We start from the raw sequence: 20,373 nt of genomic DNA, 5'->3' as shown, positions 1-20,373 counted from the left end.
GTAAAAACTAAATTTATCTTCTGATTTATAAATATTTATAAGAGGACATGATGAACAAAGGTTCATTCTTATGAATAGGAGGAAATTTATTATTGTACAACTACAACTAGTTACGATGTGCAATATGATGCATTGATGGTACTTTTGGTGTACAAGGAGTGGTAGTCGTGGGAAGCTGCTGGTGGTAAATGGTAATGAGGAGAATTATCTTTTTCCGCAGATACTGAGAAACTAAGTCTATAATTTTTTTCTTCTGCTGTTGTAACCTGTGATCAATAACTAGAAGGAGATAACATTGCTGTTTGGAACTGTTGACGTAATGTAATACAAAAGACAAAACACTAATCTGTATGCATACTAATAGTAGACTCTTAATTTCAATTAAGGAAACAAATCATGAAATATAGAAACACTACTCAGAGATCATCTATGATGTTTTAAAAGTATTCTAAAATTCAATAATGATATTATGAGATATTTTTAGATATTCTAACATGAATGTTCTTCCCTTTCTCATGCTTTGATAGCTTGAGGGACAAATAATTTGCTAAGCATTCTGTTATCAGCTTTTTGAGGTGGTGTTATCTGGAATTATGAGATGATTTTTGCGGGAAGATTAGGGTAATGATCTTGCATTTGAAATTTTTAGTAAAGCATCCAAAATTGTGCTTGTGTGCCCTTTATTGGACTTCCGATAAGCTTGCATTAGCATGTGATATAGATGTCTGCTACAATGGTTTCATAGCAAGGATTATTTGCTAGAGTGGGATGGGTAGGTATCACTTCTTCATCACGATTTAGCCTAATTTTTATTTAGGAATGCTTGGTAGATGTAAAAACAGCAAAGAATAGGAAGAGAGTCCTTTTATTTCAGAGATTTCTCAAGTAAAAGGGCTGTATTTTTCATTTTTGTTCCTTTATGTGTATACCTCCACCATTGTACCATTCAGGGCTTCATAGTAAGATGAAGTTTTTGATTTCTTTTGCAGCTTAACCACAGCCGACAAAAGATTCTGCTCGTGACGATGTTTCCCTCTCTCTCGCTTTGTTTTTTTTTTTGTTTTTTCAATGTTATTAGCTTTATTGCCATTTGGGTTGTGGTTGGGTCTGTTTTTCTTCCATTTAGTTAAACTATGTGCCTGTGGTAATTCTTTTTTTCTGTTGTCAGGGATCAAATTTAACAAAGTCAATAGCTAAGATGTCTTTTTGGTTCAGTTGTTTTCAAATTCTTTTAATTCACAGAATAAATATAAGCAACCGTAATAAAATATGAAACGAGATGAATTTTATTTGGTAGTATAAATGTGGTATATATCTGCACTGCCTTATATGGCTCAAGACATTTATTAGTTTGAGCCTTCAGGGTGTTTAAACGTGGTTAGCAACATGCTTACAATATCCACCACCAATACTGAGTTAATTAGCTTGATACAATTATTTCTCTCATCTTCATTTTCTTCTTTATTAAGGATAAGGGCATTTTTGTAGAAGAGATTTACAAGCACTTCCTATTTTAAGCTGTTCAAAATCCCACTGTCTCCTTAGTTTTGTACTCAAGGTGCTTTTATTGTCTATCCTTCATGCATGGTTGTCTTGCAGAATGCATGTTAGACTTTCAAAAACATTTGGCTGATAATTATGCAGCGGTATTGTATTTGGCCCACTTTGTTATGGCTTTTTATTTTTATTTTTTATTTTTTCAGAGACACAAGGGAGAACCGCTTCGCGTATACATGGATCTCGAAGCTGGCCGAAAGAGATCAGGCCGAGAGGATATATATATTAGTTATCATGCTGAAGATGATGTACAGTCAACCTATGCTGGTACTCTGTTTCACAACAGTCGTAACTATTACATCTCCAACAAGAAAAACAACGTAAGTAGTTTACTGAGAAGATAATTAAATGACAGATTAAGAAAGAGGGACTCATAGTAACCTAACCCAATTTATCATTTGTAGGAGAAACTTGTTTATTGGTCTTCATCACGATGTCTTTCTCAAAGGGATGAACTTGCAAAGAAGTTCCTTGGCTTGGTGCCGCATCATTCATTTGGCAAGTGCCTAAATAATGTTGGTGGATCAAACGTGGCTCTTTCTTTCTATCCAGAATGTGCATATGATGCCAACGTTGAACCGAAATGGTGGGATCATATACATTGTGCCATGTCTCACTACAAGTTTGTTCTTGCAATTGAGAACACTTTTACTGAAAGTTACGTGACGGAGAAGTTATTTTATGCCTTGGACTCCGGTGCAGTTCCTATCTATTTTGGTGCACCAAACGTCATGGATTTTGTTCCTCCACATTCAATCATAGATGGTAGTAAATTCAGCTCGTTGGAAGAATTGGCTACATACGTGAAGGCCGTGGCTAATGACCCATTAGCCTATGCAGAATACCATGCATGGAGAAGGTGCGGTGTATTGGGTAACTATGGAAAAACCCGAGCAATGAGCCTTGATACATTGCCATGCAGGTTATGTGAGGCTGTTAGCAGAAAAGGTGGTAGAAGTGCAAGAAGCTAGGTTGCAACCTGTATAGGCGCACACTTGCTTCACTTATCTAAGTCATTCGACCAAAAAAAAGGAAATAAAAATCAAAGAAAAGTTACGGAAATATATCATTATTCCCCCCCCCCCCCCCCCAATTTCTGATAGAAAGTTGTTAATGTTGCTATCTCCACCTAGTCAATCTAGACTACACTATAGTTAGTTGTTGTTTATTATGTATAATTTTTAAGAAACACGGACATATGTCAACTTGCAATGACACTATGACAATTCATGAACGAAATGCAAACATCAACCTTCATTCAATTGAATTGGCGGATTGGACCAGTTGGAACAATAATATGTAACGTTATATGAATAGTTGTAATGTTTGAGCAATTTTGCTTAAAATAACAGCAAACGATGCAACCTAAATCCACTCCAAAACACCCTCATCCTTTTCACTTTCGGCCACTAATCGAAACAAGGTCTATTGTGGCTATGGGGTAAATGGGTTGGGCGCAGACCTATTCCTATTTGAGCTTGAACTTACCTATTTTTATTTTTATTTTTGGATAAAAAAAATAGGAGAATTCCAAAAACAAATAAGAATAGGTCTGACCTATTTAAACCAAAGTCTAATCTTATCTTGAACTCACCTATTAGGTTGATATAAGCTAGATCGCCTATAGTAAAAAAAAGATGATATTATTTCTATATTTTTTATGTCTATTTTTTTTCCAATATCATTAAATTATAATCTCAGTTGAACTTTACATTTTCTCTCTCCTCTCATTATTTGATAAAATTGTGATCTAACAGTGAAAGTAAATAAAGCATTGAAAAAGATGGGCAATATCCTATACCATTAAAAAATCAAAAAAATTCACATATTAGTCTATTTAAGCCTATCAAATTTTCAATACATATTAAGAATTATAAAATATAAATGAACTAATATTATTTTATATATTTAATTATTAAATATTTATTTTATTATTTTAATTAAAATACAATAGGCCAAACTTTGCAAAAAATCAATAAACTTATTATTTTATTTATTTTCAATATCTAACTTATTATTTTAGTTAGACCTGACTTGACATAGGTGGCATTATATGCCCTTCGTAAGCCGGTTCCGTCACATTTAAACATCTAATTGTGGCTAAATAATGTTGCAACCAACCCAATTCTTGGTTCTTTTAAATAAAGAAAAAAGAAAAAGAAAGTAGTATTGGTCTATGGAGTTGAGAACCCGACCCATTTATTCTGAGACGATCCATTTCCATTGGCTCTCCAAATCAACGGTCTCATCTCATATAGCACTGGGATGAAGAAGCAAAGCGGTTCCAGACTCACACCGTTTTCTTTTTTTTATAAGAAAAAAAAAAAATAAAAAAAAAAAAAAAAAAGAAAGCCCATGAGCCTAGCTTTGAAAACAGCGACTAGCCTTGTTGTGCTACTTCCCAGACCGAAGCTGAGTTGTTTGTCACTAACACGAACCGTTGTTGTTCCTCTCCACTCTCACCGTCCCGCCAAAACCCTTATACGAACCACAACGCCGTCGTTTCAGAGTATCGTATGCGCACCAATGTCTACGCAGCAGGTTTTCCATGTTCGTGACAAGATTGAACTCTCCGACACCGAGAAGAGCATCTTCGATAGGCTTCTCGCCACTCTTCGTCACTTCCAACTCCAAACTCAGCTCCGAGTCGCCGGTGGCTGGGTTCGCGACAAGGTCCTCACTAACTCCGAAAATGGCTAGCTAGCCCTAATTCATTTTTTTGCTTCTTCCATTGATTCGTTTCGTGTTTGATTGGTTTTGCAGCTTCTGGGAAAAGATTGTTACGATATTGATATCGCCCTTGACAATATGATGGGTGCTGAGTTTGTGTATAAGGTCAAGGAGTACTTGTTGTCCATTGGGGAAGATGTACAGGGAGTTTGTGTTATTGAGTGGTATCTTTCTAATTTGTTCCCTATGCACTTTTTCTTTCCATCTCCATAAATAGTGCTTTTACATAACAAGGTTTTCATTGTCAATTTGACCAGTTTAACTTATTTTAGTAAAATAGCTGATAGAAATTACATGTTTTGATATCCGTAACAACAAAATTACTACTAGTGCAGTAGTGCGTCATAAATTGAAAAGAAGAAGAAGAGTAAAGTAATGCAATGTTTAGAAGCTAGATAATTGATATCTAAATCAAGCAAATCACAGCATGATTTTCATTTTTCGAAACAAATTCGTACTGTGCATATCTAAGTAAGCAATTCTTAACGTTAAAAGTGAGAAAGTTTAGCATAATCTTAATTTTTGAATTTGATAAGTATTGCTGAGCTTGACTCGATTGCATGTTACGATGCGGAGTTGACACATTCTTGTCACTACTGTTAATGAACTAATAAACTCACGAGTTTGACAACCTTGCTTAATACATACTGATATGCTCTACATTGGTTTTCAAAATTTGTGATATAGTAACAGTGTACTTGGGAACAATGAAGAAGTGATTCTTTTGATGATATCGATTTTTTTTGTTTTTGTTTATGTGGTTACTTGTGCAGCCATCTGTGGATAATTTTTGGGTCTTACTGTTTAGTCTCCATTTTTCTTCTTATTCTTACTTTTCCTTTCAAAACTATCTCTTCATTTAGTCCTCTGGTCATAAATTGCAATTCACATAACTTTACAACTGGGAATCACAGGCATTAATGTATGTTTTGGTTGCATTTTTGACCTTTTTCAGAGAACATTATTTAATTACTCTTTTTTGCAGTAACCCTGACCAGTCCAAACATTTGGAAACAGCCAGGATGCGTTTGTTTGATACATGGATTGATTTTGTTAACCTAAGAAGTGAAGAGTACACTGAGAACAGCCGCATTCCTTCTAAGGTATATAATTTGCATTCTATAGTTCAGTCTTCAGGTTTTCTACAGGTTACTTATTCTGCTGTGCTTGCAAATTTGCATAATGTGTTTTTTTTTGCTCAGAATTCCTTCCATTAGGTTTCTTTTGTTTGGTTCATTTTGGTCATATAAGATATTTTGCCAGTTTCTTCTAAGTTGGAATCACATGCATGTATTCTCAGTCAGTTACATGCTGAAGAAACAAGATGTCTGATCATTATGAAGTTAATTTTCCTCCATTTTTTGCACTTTTGCTTGGTATTTAAGCTAATTTGTCCCAAGGTGAACATTTATATAATTATATTCTATCTGCCATTTGGAATTTTTGGTCCCTTTTTTCCTGTATCTTAGTTAAATTCTGCAGAATAAAGTTTACTTAATGCCTTAACAGCAAAGATTTGGCACAGCTGAAGAGGATGCATATAGGAGGGATTTGACAATTAACAGGTATCTTTCTGTAATTTTGTTTTTATCTTTTTGTTGAAAAAAGAAATATTATATAAGACAAATAAAGAAGAAAAAGGCAAGGAGAAATATAAAAAGAAATTTGCTTAACATTTCAAGTGTTTATCTGCATGGAATGATACAATTAAGAAATATGCTGGCCAATTTCCTTTGTATTTATATGTTTGTTTGAGTGTTATCTAATATTCACCTCCTTTTGAACACATTTAGAAGATATTTTCATAAAAAATTTAGTTGTGCATGGCAGCTTATTCTACAACATCAACACTGACTTAGTTGAAGATTTCACTAAGAGAGGTTAGAATGTATATTATTTCCTAAACTAGTATTTTAAGAGCTACTTGTTTTTCCATCTAATAATCCCTTTGGGACTTTGCAGGGATCTCAGACCTTATGTCTGGAAAGATAGTGACTCCTTTACCTCCAAAGGCCACATTTCTTGATGATCCATTACGAGTTCTTCGAGCCATTCGATTTGGTATATTTTATTTTCATGCTTTATTTGTTTTTTATATATCCTGTGAACCTTTTGTCATAGGCTTTTATGTGAAGTTCAAGCTTATTTTCCCGCTTTATTGAAGAGACATATTTTATTATTTTCAGGTGCAAGATTTGGATTTACTCTAGATGAAGATCTGAAAGGAGCTGCTGCATGTGATGATGTGAAAGATGCTCTAGCTGCTAAAATTAGCAGAGAGCGCATTGGAGCAGAGGTATGTTCCAACTCTTCCATTCCTTCAGTAGAGATAGCTTAGAATATATATATATATTCAATTTTGGAATGCTAGTGGAACTTCTTATTATGAGGAAATTGCCAAATTTTTTTGTCTGTACTGAAAATCTAGCCATTTATGCTCTTACTTTTATGTCTCTGTTTGTAGATTGATCTTATGATATCTGGAAATCAACCCGTCAAAGCAATGACTTATATTTGTGAGCTGACAATATTTTGGATCGTGTTCAGTCTTCCTCCTGTGTTTGAACCTGACATTTCAGATGGATGTGAAAGGTATAGTTCATAAATAAATTCATAAAATGTTTATTGATGAGTTGAAAGGTGCAGAATGATTGCAAATCTATTTATGAATGAAAATGACATCACCTCTTCTGTGGAGTAAGAGTTAGCTGGATATTATTGCCTCTTTGCCAGAAAACATAAGTTAGGTAGTTGAGTGATAACAATAATAGATATTTGTGATGAACTAAATTTGAAACAGTATACCTGTTGAGATGTGTATAAGTGTATTTACATACGATGAAGATTTATCATTATTTTCTCTCCTTTTTTTCTTCTCACATTTTCTAGTGACTGAAGCCTTTCATACAATATTGATATTTTATTTAGCCCATGTATAGGAACTTGACTGAAAAAGATGAAAAGCATAAAGTTGATATGAGATGGCTTTAACCGGATTAATACTTCACTTTCAGAAGTCTCGACAACCTGATTTGATAACCAGTGATTGGTCATTAATTTAGTTTGTAACAGTCATGTTTTAACACGAATATACAATAGCAGATGTAGCTAGTTCGGAAAACCACATAAAATTCTTGACTACCATCTAGTCTCTAGAATAAAATCAACTTCGGTAAAGTTATATAGACATGGCTGGACAGATATAAAAATGAAGTGCTGAAGACCCACAAAACCTGTGAAATAAGATTCGGCCTGACTTATATAAGATTGTACAGAGCCTTCAATGATGGCAGAAGTTTAGGAGAAGGAAATAGATACCTAATCTAGATTGTGGAAGTCATCTGGTATGACCCCGGAAGAATAAAGGGAATTGGGTCAGAACTAGTTAGATGGTTGGATATATTTAGTTGGTTGTTAGTATCTATTGAGGGGATAGGTGGTTAGGCACAGGGGTTGAGGCTTAAATAGCAGGACCAAGGTAGGAGGGAAGCATTACGGAATTTAGATTGGAAAATTGGGTGAAGGCTTTGGTATAATTCAATAAACACTACCAAAGTGTTCTTCTCCCTTTTCTTTCTCTGTTTTTCTCGTCTCAACCTCTGAAAACTTAGAACCCATTTCTGGGTTCTTGATGGCAGCAAGGGTGTCTTTAAGTTTAGGATGGTAGCATCGTGGCCTGAAAAGTTAAGGTATATTGATTTGCACAGACCAAAGATTTTTTCCTGTCATTCTTTGCTTGACCACTTCTTATTTAATCTTGACTAGCGAGGGTAGGATGACGGCGATTATGCAGTCTTACCCTTAAATAATTTTTACTTTCTTTTTCTCTTATTTATTTTTATTTTCACTTTATTTTATTCTTTTTAATTGTTTATTGCTATTTTTTTAATTTATTTTGTTATATATATATTTATATATTTACATTTTTTTGTTTTTCCCCCCAAATCTTTTCGTACTTTTCATTTGGGATAAATGTGATGTTAATGTTGATTTTGATTCTCTGCTTGACTGCGTTACTGTTCAATCATGATATATTATGTTCCATTGGCATCTTGCACATGTTTGCATATGAGAGGTGGATTTGAATTCTTTCATTCCCAAATGGTTACCTTTTCTATATTTTCAAAATTTTAATACCTACGATCTTTGTGTATTAAAAGTCTAAATATCCAGTCCCGATCATATGCAAGGACCATAGGTTGAAATCTGTCACCTATTTGGTTAGAATGTTATGATTTTTATAATGCTATCAGTCTTGTTAGGTTACAAGTCTTATTGGTTTAGCTTGTTCTGGCAGTATTACACAAATAGTTGGCCTAATTATTAGCATAAAGTGGGACATTGGCTTTGGGTTAATATTTTATGTTATGTATACCCAGTATCAATCTGGTATTATTGTGAGCTCTCTTTTCTTCCTTCCCAACCCAAACCCTATAATCATGCTTAGTTCTTTATTTTGTTTTTCACTATTCTCTTGCATGGATATATGTGTATTTCGTTGGTAATGCTGAACAGGTGATTCTTTCACTTGTATCCAGGCTTTGCATTTCTTTCTTGGATACTGCATGGAATCTTGCCCATTTACTTGGAGATTCAACCTTTACAGTAAGTAATGAGTTAAGCTTTCACTTTAACTATATATTCTTCTGTTTCATTTATTCCTGTTACAGTAGGAAGTTGCATGGTTATTCCTGTACTGCTTTAGGTTTGTTTGGCTATCTTTTGTGCTGATACACAATTTTGCTGTATACCTTAGGCTGAACAAAGAAGGTTAACGCTTTATGCTGCTTTGTTTCTCCCACTTAGAAATATCACTTACACAGAAAAGAAAGCTAAGAAGGTACGTACCTGTTCCTTTTCTATGTAGTAATATTTGTAATATTAAGCTGTAAGTGCATAACTTTGAGCTTTGTGCTTTGAATTGGCACATCTAGCTTAATGTTGATATTAGATTTTGAGCTTGAGGTAGGTGGTTGTTTTGGAGAAAATATCAAAAGCCTACGAATGATCAAGAAATAAAAAAGTTGTGGCTTTAGAAGAAAAAGAAAAGAAAGGAACATGTGCGTCAAGGAAAAATGTGATGACTATGATATGCATTACAAGACTACACGTGTTAGGATCCTAGAGCAGCCAGAAAACCTATGATGACAACGCTAGAGAAAGTTCTTTTTTGTATCTTATTATGACAACATAAATCTTATGTTAAAATCATGAACATGACAAATTTTGATCCCTTCAACCTAAGATGGATCCTTTGATACTTATATTTATATCAAGGGAATTACTTTTCTTATGTTACATAAATTTTTTTTTATCTCCTACACTCACATTTTTCAAATGGGTCCCACAAGAATTTTTTTCTCTCACCTCTAACTTTTTTCTCTCTCCTAACTTTTGTTTGAGCATGAGATAATACTTCTCTTATGCAACATAAGAGAAGTATTACCCTTATATCATTTCATTTGTACTCAGTATTGTCGGACCTAGTCCAGAAATCGTTTGTCTCCACCCTTTTGTTGTGAACTCATGATCCGGGCACAGATTTTAAATCAAAGGAAAAGATGCCTCAGACTGCCAAGAGCCTGTACTTTAGCAACTGGACAATCTCACCTAGCTGAACCACCTCTTGAAGCTTACACTATGAATAGAGGACCAACGATTTGTAAAGGCATTACTTTTTCTTACTTCATTATCCCCGGGTGTTTGTTTGGAAACCTCAATGGAGTAAAAAGGCTTTACTAGCCGAATGTTGTGTATTCTAGCCAACAAAAGTTCATTCCACTCCTTATCTTTTTCAAGCATTATTTCTAGTTTATTATCATTATTTTCCCTCCTAGTTTTTAGTAACCTGGTTTTCTCACAGTCAGTGGTTTGGAAATATTTCATATTAGATTCGATACATAGAATCCTGAAATTGCATTTTTGTTAGACTATCATGTGACAGGATCAAGGATAGCAATCAAATTGAGCTATTTGACAATTTTTTAAGGGATAGGTTGACTCAATTTAAGGCTCAATTCTATTTAGTTCAAGTTGGATATGATACTCAGTTACATAATCAAGCAAAGCTTGAACACCAGATATTGTGCTCTAGTAAGCCAGCAGGTCAGTTCAATATTATGTCCATTATATTTTATAATATCAGAATCTTAATAAATACAATTAAACTTATTTTATTTATAGGGGCAGGATATACTTACCACCAAAAAAGTTTACCATCTTTACAATCAACCTAATCACCATTGATTTTTGTGAATCTAATGGTTATAATTTATTGGGAATTAATAATTAATTAATAAATACGACCCAATAATTTCCAACAAATTATAACTGTTAGATTGACGGAAATCAACGGTGATTGGTTGGTTGTAAATGTGGTAAACTTTTTTGGTGGTAAGTATATTCTTTCCCTTATTTTTAATACTGCTAAAATGTAGAATATTATATAAAATACTTGGTCTATAATATTTAATATTTTTTTGTGTGTGGAGATATTCCAATCGGCTCATCGCTTCGCGACTAGTTTGATTCGGGGCAGGTCCCGGGATTAAGGCTTTAAACCCCTCCCAAAGATAGTACTAGAGAGGATCGAACACATGCTCTCACCCCATCTGCTCAATTCCCTGGCGACAACTAAGCTACCATCATTTGGTTAATATTTACTTTTTTGAAAGCTACATATTTCGCCTTATTATTTCACACGTTTCCTACTTATAGTGAACATTTCAAGATTGTTGAAATATAATGCAGATTTTTTAGTCAGTTTTCGTTCAGTTTCTATTTTTGAAACCTAAGAAACGATTATGTCATCATCTAATCAAATATATTTTTTTTTGTTACCTTGTTGTAGTTTGTAGACACTTCTTATAGCTTCAAAAAAGAATTTTAAAATTATAATTAGATTTTGATGGCCTTTAACACATGTATACCAGAGGAGGAGGAAAGGGAAAGGAAAATGCGCTGGTGGCTGGTACGTGTGTGTGAGAGGAAGGGGAGAAATACTGTTATGAGTAAAGAGAAAGTTGTGGAGGAAGTGTATACCAGATTATACATGTGGAAGCAGGGAATCATAGAGGGAAGTTCTGCAATGATGAGAGAGAGTAAAGAAGAGGAGGGAGAAGAGAGTGGGGGGAGGGTAACAGAATTTTGGGGAATTGTTTGGGGAGGTAAATGTCTGTAAATACAGCACTGAATCTGATTGTTCTTTTATTTGCTGCTTTGCTTTTCTTTGTTGCTCATTCTGCTCAATTTCTGTTACTGAGCAAAGTTATCAAATGCGGATTGCGGCGTGTCGCGGCCAACTCCAAAAAATGCTATAGTGCTATAGTGGGTTGCGGTTGCAGAAATAGTGAAATAGATACATGACATAAATAATAACAAAAAGAAACATTTTTTAAAGGCAGAGGTAGCAGAAGTGACAAAGAGAGAGACGCAGATAGACTAAAAAACCCTTAAAATTTTCCTGTTACACATTTAAATTTAGGACAAATTAACATTTTGCCTCATGATAGCAATATGGCCGTGATTTGGCTGCAAATGTGATCGCAATTGCCGCTATTGCGTTCTGGTGCGACGCGGTGCGGTTTCTTGCGGCGAGGCATCACAACGTCCATACGACGCGGCTCACGATGCTATTGCGGTGCAATTAACCAGCACAACTTCGTCTCGTTAACGGAGAGTTTTCTCCTTTAGTTTTATTTTCAGTATTATTCCAGTTTCTATCAGAATTGAACTGAGCCAAGCCAAACCTTTGTGCTCAAATGCAGTTATTTATTGTTCAGCTCGAACAATCATCCTGGCTGAGTTCCACCGCTAAAGAGTGGAGACTGCTAGGTGTGCTGTGTGTGTTCAATAGGGTGTATGATGATCATTGTACCGTGTCTGTTCTTGTGGTTATTATTTCAAATGACTTGTTGGTTGAATAGCCTAATACGTGATTCTGAAACACAGATTCCTGTTGTCAATCATATTATCCGCGAGGCTCTCAAGCGAAAAGCTAAGGATGCAGAAATGGTCAGTTTCCTTTTATTTCAGTATTACTTACTCTGTTTCATATTTATGGTGGTTAATGTGTTTGTAATTGTTCCTCAAAATCCAGGTGCTTGATTTACACAGAGCATCATATAAATTCTTGTCATTGATTCCTTGTCTTTCATCTGCTGAGGATGTCCAAATTGTTGATCGTGATTGGATGACCGACTTGATTGATGTTCCCGTCTCTTCTAGAGTCCGGGTATTAACAGGTATAGTTTTCTTGCTTTTCTACCTTGGTTTTGCATTGGTAGCATTCTTTTTCTTGTAGCTTAGCTATTGTTGACCTTAATCTTCAGTTAAAGCCTTTTTCATATTGACATATTGTGCCATAGGCTGTAGTTTATCATGATTCTATGTGTTGTAGTTTCAATTTAATTATTGGCTTTATAGTGGAAAGTAAGCACAGGCCACACTCCCCCTTAATTCATTTTTGCAGTCACATTTTTCCTATGTTATAGTTTTGCTTTGGTCAAGCCACAGGCAACACTTTGCCTGTTAAGTAATCAATGTTTTTTAAGCCACTTGACTAAATTGCATCGATAAAAGAAAGAAAAAGAAAAGATGGGATTTCCTTAAATTATGAGGAGTAAATTAGATGAAGTGTTGCACTGTGATTCTTCCCTGCTCTTCTGTGTCTGTTTCTATTGGAAGTTGTTGCTAAGCTATTGTGCTTGCAGCATTATGAATTGTATCTGATATACCTGAGCTTTTATTTTTTTAATTTAGGGTTTCTCTTAAGAGAGCTTAGAGATTTTTGGTGTGTTGCACTGTTGATATCTACAATATTACATCCCATTGACATTAACAGCACTGAGGATGAGTCTTCTCAGTTGGACAAACGAAGAGATCTATTTAATACTGTGGAGAATTCTATAATCAAATTAGGTGAGCTTAGTGGCTTTTTTTGTCAATTCTTTGATAGTATTTGCTTGTAGTTTAAATACTTGCATTGTCTCGTGCTTTATATCTTTTGAAGAAGTCAAGTGCTTGTAGCATTTTCTGTAAATTTACTGCAGCTTCTACTTGTTTTGTCAACCTTATTCATATTAATACCCTATGTTTGTAGAGCATTTGAACTTGTATTTCTTTTCTCTGTTATATCTTAACTTGTTAATGTGTTTCTTTGATCTGAATAATTGAATGCTCAGCTTGGCTAATGATTTTTTTCTTCCTCTGTTTTCCTTTGGATTGAGATGCTTTGCTCTAATACAGGAAAGCTTTGTTTGCACTTGCAGTGCAGTCATATCAAGAAGTTAACTAAAATAAGAAAGCTTAAATGAGTTGTTTAAGGTGAAGTGTGATTGGGAGTTTACATTCTTTGATGTGAAAATGCTCTCACAGACACTGCAGGCATGCAACTGTTTGAAATAGTGGCAGTTCATTTCAATGTGAATGTCAATGAAGTATTTTTTTTTGGTACATTGAAAAGTAAAATAAAAAACAAAATTGATTGCTTATCATGTCATGTCACGCCAAGATGAGATTGTGTTTGACAAAGATGTGTTTACTGTATGTCGATGTTGTCAATTAGTTTGCTAGGCCCCAAATTACTATTTGATTAACACATCTTGGTGGATAGCAGGCCTTGAGAAAGTATGGGACCTAAAACAATTGGTCAATGGCAAAGATGTTATGAATGCCCTACAGCTTAAAGGTGGACCACTCGTTAAGGAGTGGGTAAGTCATTCTGCTTGCTGCATTTTCACTCACATGCGTGCACTCTGCCTAGAAATTGTTTTTTATAACCTGTTTCATTTTCACTTGCAGCTGGATAAGGCAATGGCTTGGCAACTTGCTCATCCATCCGGAACTACAGAGGAATGCATTGAATGGTTGAGACAAACCAATTCTAAGCGCATAAAGTTGGAGTGAGGTTGATTGCCTTGAATCTTGATCACTTGTCCATTCCTTTTCCATGTTATGGAAATAATTGAGAGCACATGTGCCTTGGATGGAGGAAGCTTAGCCAGTTGGCTGAGTGGTGTAGTTGATAACAGGAGTACTTCAAACACCATCACTTCGCTTGAAGTTGCGCCGCTCCCAACTTTATAAAGCCTGGGGAAGTATTATTTATTTACCTCTTTTCCCATACTTGTGAAAGAAGAAAGGGCGAGAATATATACCGTGGCCTATTTTTGTTTAATGATAGTCTTATACTCTAAAGTACCTCACATTATAAGATTGTAACTAGTGTACTCCACTAAATTTTTTCTGAACGGCTCAAATTGTCCATACCCCTCTTGGAACTTGAAGATTCAGTTTTCCATTCTGGAATTAACTAACCATTTGTATTTAGATAAATGTCAAATGACTTGTCAATTCCCTAACCCCAAATGCCCTGGATTCCTTTTAGTTCATACTGCATTTCATCTTCGCAGGAACATCGTGTTGGGAGACATAATATGTCCGAGCACAATCCCTCATTTAAGTATTCAGTTTATTTAACTTGCTGGTTAAACACGTTGCAACCAGCTAACTCTTTGATTACTTCATTCATTAACTCGTTAAAAACTTGTTATTGTTTTTATGTAAAAAACATTTTAACTATTTTTATTCGTTCTATTTTTCAATAATAAAAAACATTTTTATCAAAAATGACTCCAATGATCTAAGGGTGTGCATGACAAACTCCAATAAAAAACATTTTTTTTTTTAATTTCTGTTTATGGGAATAAAAATGGATGAGAAACTTGTTTGGTAAAATCGGTTTATTTTTTTGTTTCCCAGATGAACCGATTTAATTTTTGTGCCGGGAAACAAAAAAAAGGATAAAAAATTTTCTGCTTTTCTCATTCCTAGCACAAAAATAGAATCAGTCGCCCCCCCCCCCCCCTTCTCCCTCTCTCTCTCTCGTACCCCTCACACACCAACACCAAACCATCACCGGCCTTCAACATATCACCAGACCACCACCCTCCTTAGAATTATTTGATTGTGTTTATTATTTCGTTAAAAATTCCCTCATCCCCCACCATATTCAAGTGCTGTGCCCATTTGAAACTGACCCGTCAAGGAAAACAGATTCACGGGTTTATGAATAAGATGGGTTTTTGGTTCGGATCTGTATATCCAGAATGCGATGAATCATTTGTACTTACTACTCAGTTTGGGAATTTGGGGATTGCATGTTAGCTATTTGAGAAAATGCCTGATAGAGATGTTGTTTCTTAGACATCCATGATTGATGGGCTTGTTAATGATGATCGCCCTATTGAGGCAATAAGAATGTTGAAAAATAACAATTAAAACTATATATTAGCATTTGTCGTAAAAAAAACTATATAATAAAATATTATAAACTTTTATATAATTTTTTAAAATTTAAAATTTGGCATTTCAGTTAAAATCTATTGTCATTTGCTATTTTATACAGTTGATGAAATCTATAAACAAAAGTAAAGAAATAGATTTTTATTGTGTTATCAAATGTATTTCTGATTCTCGGAATAAAAAAAAATGTGTTAGCAAACGTAATTCTGATTCTCGGAATAAAAATACAATATGTAATTCTGATTCTCAGAATTGTTCTAAGGCACAGAAATAGAAAAGAATCATTTCTTTTCATAAACAGTGCCAGGAATCAGAATGATTGTTATGCACAGCCTAAATGTTCATGTATAGTCTAAAACTTTAAATAATTTTTTTTTAAGAAAAAGGAGAAAAACAATAAACGAATTGGCAGGTTAACCCGCAAACCTATGGGTTAATTCAGATTGAGCCAATGTTGACTTTTTCTTTGACGCGTTCAAAACACAAGCCAACACGGTCCGAGTCGTTTATTCATTAGGGAGTGGAATGATGCAGATTGGGTTGGTCCGTTACTCCCTCTATTATATATAGTTATGTCATTTGGCATATCGTGTAAGTTTTTCAAGTGGAAGTCATAACACTCACTTGAAAGAAAAAAAAAAAAAAAAAAAAACTAAAGTTCCACAGAGGAGGGGTGGGACTCAAACCCGCTGAACCCCCACTGAACTTGAAGACCCTAAACAATAATATATCACAATCAAACTAATACATTTAAAGGTCAAACACCCATATATGGTCAAAGACCCTGTCTACAAGCACCTACACTCCAACGACCCCACTACTAATCTTGGGCGCATTGTCAAATTCAAATGACTTAAAAAGGAATCAATGCCATAACACTTTGAAGGCCTCCGTTTGTCTGTGTTTCCTCCACCTATTACTTTCTCTTCATTTTTGTTTCTGTTTTCCTATTATGCGTCTCTAACACTAAGAACTTAAACCTTCGGCCATAGCATTAGATGAAAAGTTCCAACAACATGGTTTTGTTTTCTAGTGCTCTGTAGAGTCCATGCTATGTTGCTACGCCTCTGTACCACCCAATTCCACTTTACCTTATTCTTCTAAGCATATGTGACTATAGTTGCAAAACGCAAGTAACAAGGTACATACATGCCTTGTGTATCCATTCATCAATCACTTGTCCATCTTGGGGTGTTTTCTCTTATTGATTCTTTTCTAAGTTCTAATCACAAACGGGTGAATCAAATAGCCAAACCCGGTATACCTGAGTCACAAAGCACAATCAGTCATTTTTATCTTATATATGCTAATGCTATCAATGCAGGCGCTGAGGAGGAATTTGTTTATGCTCATTTCCCATTATCCCTAAACGGCTAAACCAAACAATGTGATAGAAGATTAGAAGCAATGTGCAATATACATAATAATGCAATCCAACAAATTTTTTTTCTTGACCATAGAATTTGATAATAGGCACTTTATGAAACAATTCATGACCTTTACCCATCCATCTCTTTGACATAAAAATGGCATCAACATCGTCACCAGTTTGGACTTTGGAGAGACTTATATCTCAATTATTGTTTTAAATGAAAAATATCTTTTGTTTAACATAGACAGGAATTTCTTTTTAAAAAATAATATATTTGTGTATAAAATTAGGTGGCAAATTAAATCACTGATCTTGTATTCCTCCCCTTCTTCCCCAGCACTCAGTCAGTCACTTCAAAAATGTAGTAAATTTCAATCCATGATTAATTGAAATTGCTTGCTCCATTCCAGGCTTGTCAAAAGATTCCTACTTAATTGGCGCTTGATATGTGAAAGAATACTGAATCATGAAAAAGAAACAAAACTAAAGTAATTAAGGGTTGGTGTGAATTTAAACAATGTTGTTGCCATAGCTTTTGGGGTGATTGGTGGTAGTGGTCGCCTATAGAATATGCATGCTTTCCCTTCCATGAACCATGATTTATCTTTAAAACATCAGCAAGAGGGCAAGAAAGCTACTCAGTATTAGGAAACAAGAGGTTTTGTACCAAAAGAAGAGAAAGCTACACCCCAAAGTGGGGAATTTTTTTTTCCCCCAGTGGCTGCAAAGTACCATTTTTCACTGTTTAATTAGACAGAGAAAAGTAGTGTGTGTGTGAAAAATAATGAAAGTGGACAATGATGGCATGGGGGAAAGCTAGTTGACTAGAAGTACAAGACGACAATATGTATGTGGATAGGAACAGACTCAAATGGGTTGGATCCACCATTACCTTTACTAGCCTTTTTGTCTACCTTAATATAATGGATCAAAGCCAAAACCATGCCTCAGAGTTTGTAAAAGCTTTCGTCTTTGGCCCCACATATCTTCTCCTCGGCTCCACCGTATAGCTCCTGATCTTTTTAGTGAAGCTGGCTGCTATCTACTCTTGGCTTTATGTTAAATATAAGGACTCAATAGGTGTACATTGAAATCATCTGTGTTATATTATACAACCGATTTCAATATATGCCTCTCTATTTAACGTAGTATGTGATGAAATGATTATTGCTCCTGATCAATTAATAAATAAATATTATAAATTTTCTTAACACAGATAGGTGAATGTGTATTATCCACCTTTCATTACCAATGAACTTTTATGTATATTGCAATCTTACATCATGTATTACAATTACGAACACCAAAGAAGGCCTTTCTTTGCTTCTTTTCCTTTTGGAGATTTTGGGATGCTGAACTTTTGCAGCATTTCAGTTTATCTCTTTTTATTTATTCCATTACCTGTAAAATTTCTAGTTTTTTTTTTTTTGGTAAATAAAATTTCTAGTTTTAAGTTGTGAAAGAAACGACATTAGCATTGATTTTTTTTTTTTTTTGATAAACTCATTAGCATTGACTTAGTGGTGAGAGATTTAATAATTTATTTACTCATAAATTCAAAATTCCGTGTCCTCTCAGAAGTATGTGATATAAATCAATTATTTTATATGGCTCTCTAATTTATTTTTTTTGGGTATTTATGGCTCTCTAATTTTGAACCTTTTATGGATTAAAACTTTTTTGTTCTCTGTTTTATGGGTAAACAACCTTTTTTTTTTGTTAGGAAAAAAAAAACGAAAAAAAAAGTTCATTTCAGATTAATTTTTACTACTTAACTTATTTGAGATCAAAATCTACCTCAATTCAATTCCTTATTAATCGGGATTAATGTCGATTTAGTACTCCCTAAACCAATAATTATTGAAAGAAGATAAAATATTTATCTATATCTCCATTAGAATCACGTGAAACTAAAGTTTGCATTCAACTTTATATATATGTCATCAAATTTAGCACTTCTATCACAAAATCAAAGGACCACTCACGCTACCGACTGATTAGGGTATATTTATTTCTGTTTTAAAAAGAAGCTTTTTACTTTTTATATCAATAAATAAGAAATATAAATGTTCATCTCATCCCATAATTAAGAAAAGAACCCTAATTATAATATGTGTAAAATATTTAATAACATGAGAATTTAAATTTTCCTACACACCCTTCGATTTCCGTGCCAACGTGGGTCCTACACATAATTTTTTCTTACATACGGGTCCTACATGCTTTTTCTCTCTACAACATGAGAATTCAATTCTCATGTTGAATGAGAAATATAAAACCCTATATAAATATAAGATAACATGTTTTCATTTTATTTTTTCACCACATTGCTACGGTGTAGGACCAGTTTCAGGACGTGTAGTACCTCGTTAGCTGTACAGCAACAACCCACTTGGAACTTTGGTAGAGAGAATTATAGTACCCCTTGAATTCAATGACAATTTTGAGTACCTATTTCTTTTTTTTTCTTTTTTTTGGTACAGTAGAAGGGCAAAGCCCAAGGAAAAGCGAAAGGAAAAAAAAAACACTAAAGAAAGAAAACTCTTTAATCAGGGGCTCTGGTGCAACTACTAGCAGCACCCAAAATATCAGAGCTGATGAGCAGTAATAAATCAGCAGCAGGATTTGGGCATAAGTGAGACCCCCAAGGGAGAGTGATAGCATTCTTGGCTAACCAATCAGCACACCTGTTTCCATCACGCTTCACATGGAGAAATTTGATATTCCAATCCTTAGTCATCCAAGCTCGAATCCTAACTACAATGGGTAGTTCTCGAGCGTCTTTACCAATACTGGTAAGCAAGTTAATAGCAAGAGCAGAGTCACTCTCAATAATAACTTTTTTGTTATTAAGATTCCAAGCAAACTCACAACCTTTGAGGATGGCCCAAAGCTCAGCTTGGAGGGGAGAACAGGAACCCAAAAAGGATTGGAAACCACTGATCCAAGCACCAACAGAATCTCTACAGATCCCCCCACAAGCAGCCTTATCCACAGAGACAGCACCATCCACATTCATCTTGAGCCAATCTGTAGGAGGCCGAACCCAAAAGGAGAGAGAAGAGCTGCCTATTCTGCTGGTCATAGGAGTTGAAGTGGAGATCTTCTCCTTCACCTGATTTAATTCCATGAGAAAATTCCCAATTAATTGGCTGCTATTGTCTGGTCTTTGGAAATTATCATCATGAATTTCTTTGTTTCTCCACAGCCACAAGAACCAACAGGTAACAAAGAAAAGGTCCCTCCAATCAGTACCCCTTTCATCAAAATAATCAATATTTTTTTTAACCAGGAAGTCAGATCCATATCAGAGAAGAAAAAAGAAGGCAAAGGATGAAAAAATTGAGATTTCCACACCCTTGCTTCCCAAGGGCAATCTCTTAAGGCATGGAGAATTGTTTCCATCTTAT

General features: G+C 34.7%; 2 protein-coding genes across 5 annotated transcripts; both read left to right on the top strand.

The window, feature by feature from the left end:
* The first annotated feature begins 986 nt into the window (after positions 1-986).
* Positions 987-2,804, top strand: LOC133289778 (alpha-(1,4)-fucosyltransferase-like). Of its 3 annotated transcripts, none has more exons than XM_061487777.1 (3): positions 987-1,027; positions 1,704-1,877; positions 1,962-2,804. In XM_061487777.1, exons 2-3 carry the CDS (start codon positions 1,734-1,736, stop codon positions 2,526-2,528), a joined length of 711 nt encoding a protein of 236 aa, XP_061343761.1. In that variant the 5' UTR covers positions 987-1,027; positions 1,704-1,733; the 3' UTR covers positions 2,529-2,804. The 3 variants fall into 3 exon arrangements, with proteins under 3 accessions (XP_061343761.1, XP_061343762.1, XP_061343760.1); XM_061487778.1 differs by lacking the exon at positions 987-1,027 and adding an exon at positions 1,102-1,558; XM_061487776.1 differs by lacking the exon at positions 987-1,027 and having other exon boundaries at positions 1,110-1,877.
* Positions 2,805-3,857: 1,053 nt separating this feature from the next.
* LOC133289774 (tRNA nucleotidyltransferase cca2-like) lies at positions 3,858-14,667 on the top strand. Of its 2 annotated transcripts, none has more exons than XR_009748530.1 (15): positions 3,858-4,230; positions 4,321-4,451; positions 5,273-5,390; positions 5,797-5,852; positions 6,118-6,167; positions 6,250-6,348; positions 6,474-6,583; positions 6,752-6,879; positions 8,826-8,892; positions 9,044-9,127; positions 12,238-12,300; positions 12,386-12,530; positions 13,130-13,206; positions 13,904-13,998; positions 14,089-14,130. XR_009748530.1 is itself a non-coding variant. In XM_061487771.1 (15 exons), exons 1-15 carry the CDS (start codon positions 3,913-3,915, stop codon positions 14,191-14,193), a joined length of 1,728 nt encoding a protein of 575 aa, XP_061343755.1. In that variant the 5' UTR covers positions 3,858-3,912; the 3' UTR covers positions 14,194-14,667. The 2 variants fall into 2 exon arrangements, 1 of the variants encoding a protein (XP_061343755.1); XM_061487771.1 differs by having other exon boundaries at positions 13,048-13,206; positions 14,089-14,667.
* Positions 14,668-20,373: the final 5,706 nt, after the last annotated feature.

Source organism: Gastrolobium bilobum, unplaced genomic scaffold, assembly GCF_033153095.1.
Source record: "Gastrolobium bilobum isolate Gb01-03AN ecotype WA unplaced genomic scaffold, APGP_CSIRO_Gbil_v1 utg72793, whole genome shotgun sequence".
NCBI classification, from domain to species: Eukaryota; Viridiplantae; Streptophyta; class Magnoliopsida; order Fabales; family Fabaceae; genus Gastrolobium; species Gastrolobium bilobum.
This window is presented reverse-complemented; position numbering and strand designations above follow the sequence as displayed.

Coding starts and splice junctions, on each gene's coding strand:
- LOC133289778 (XM_061487776.1), top strand. CDS start 1,581: ATGCATGGTTGTCTTGCAGAATGCATGTTAGACTTTCAAAAACATTTG. Junction 1,878..1,961: donor TCTCCAACAAGAAAAACAAC/GTAAGTAGTTTA, acceptor TATCATTTGTAG/GAGAAACTTGTTTATTGGTC.
- LOC133289774 (XM_061487771.1), top strand. CDS start 3,913: ATGAGCCTAGCTTTGAAAACAGCGACTAGCCTTGTTGTGCTACTTCCC. Junction 4,231..4,320: donor GTGGCTGGGTTCGCGACAAG/GTCCTCACTAAC, acceptor TTGGTTTTGCAG/CTTCTGGGAAAAGATTGTTA. Junction 6,880..8,825: donor ATTTCAGATGGATGTGAAAG/GTATAGTTCATA, acceptor ACTTGTATCCAG/GCTTTGCATTTCTTTCTTGG.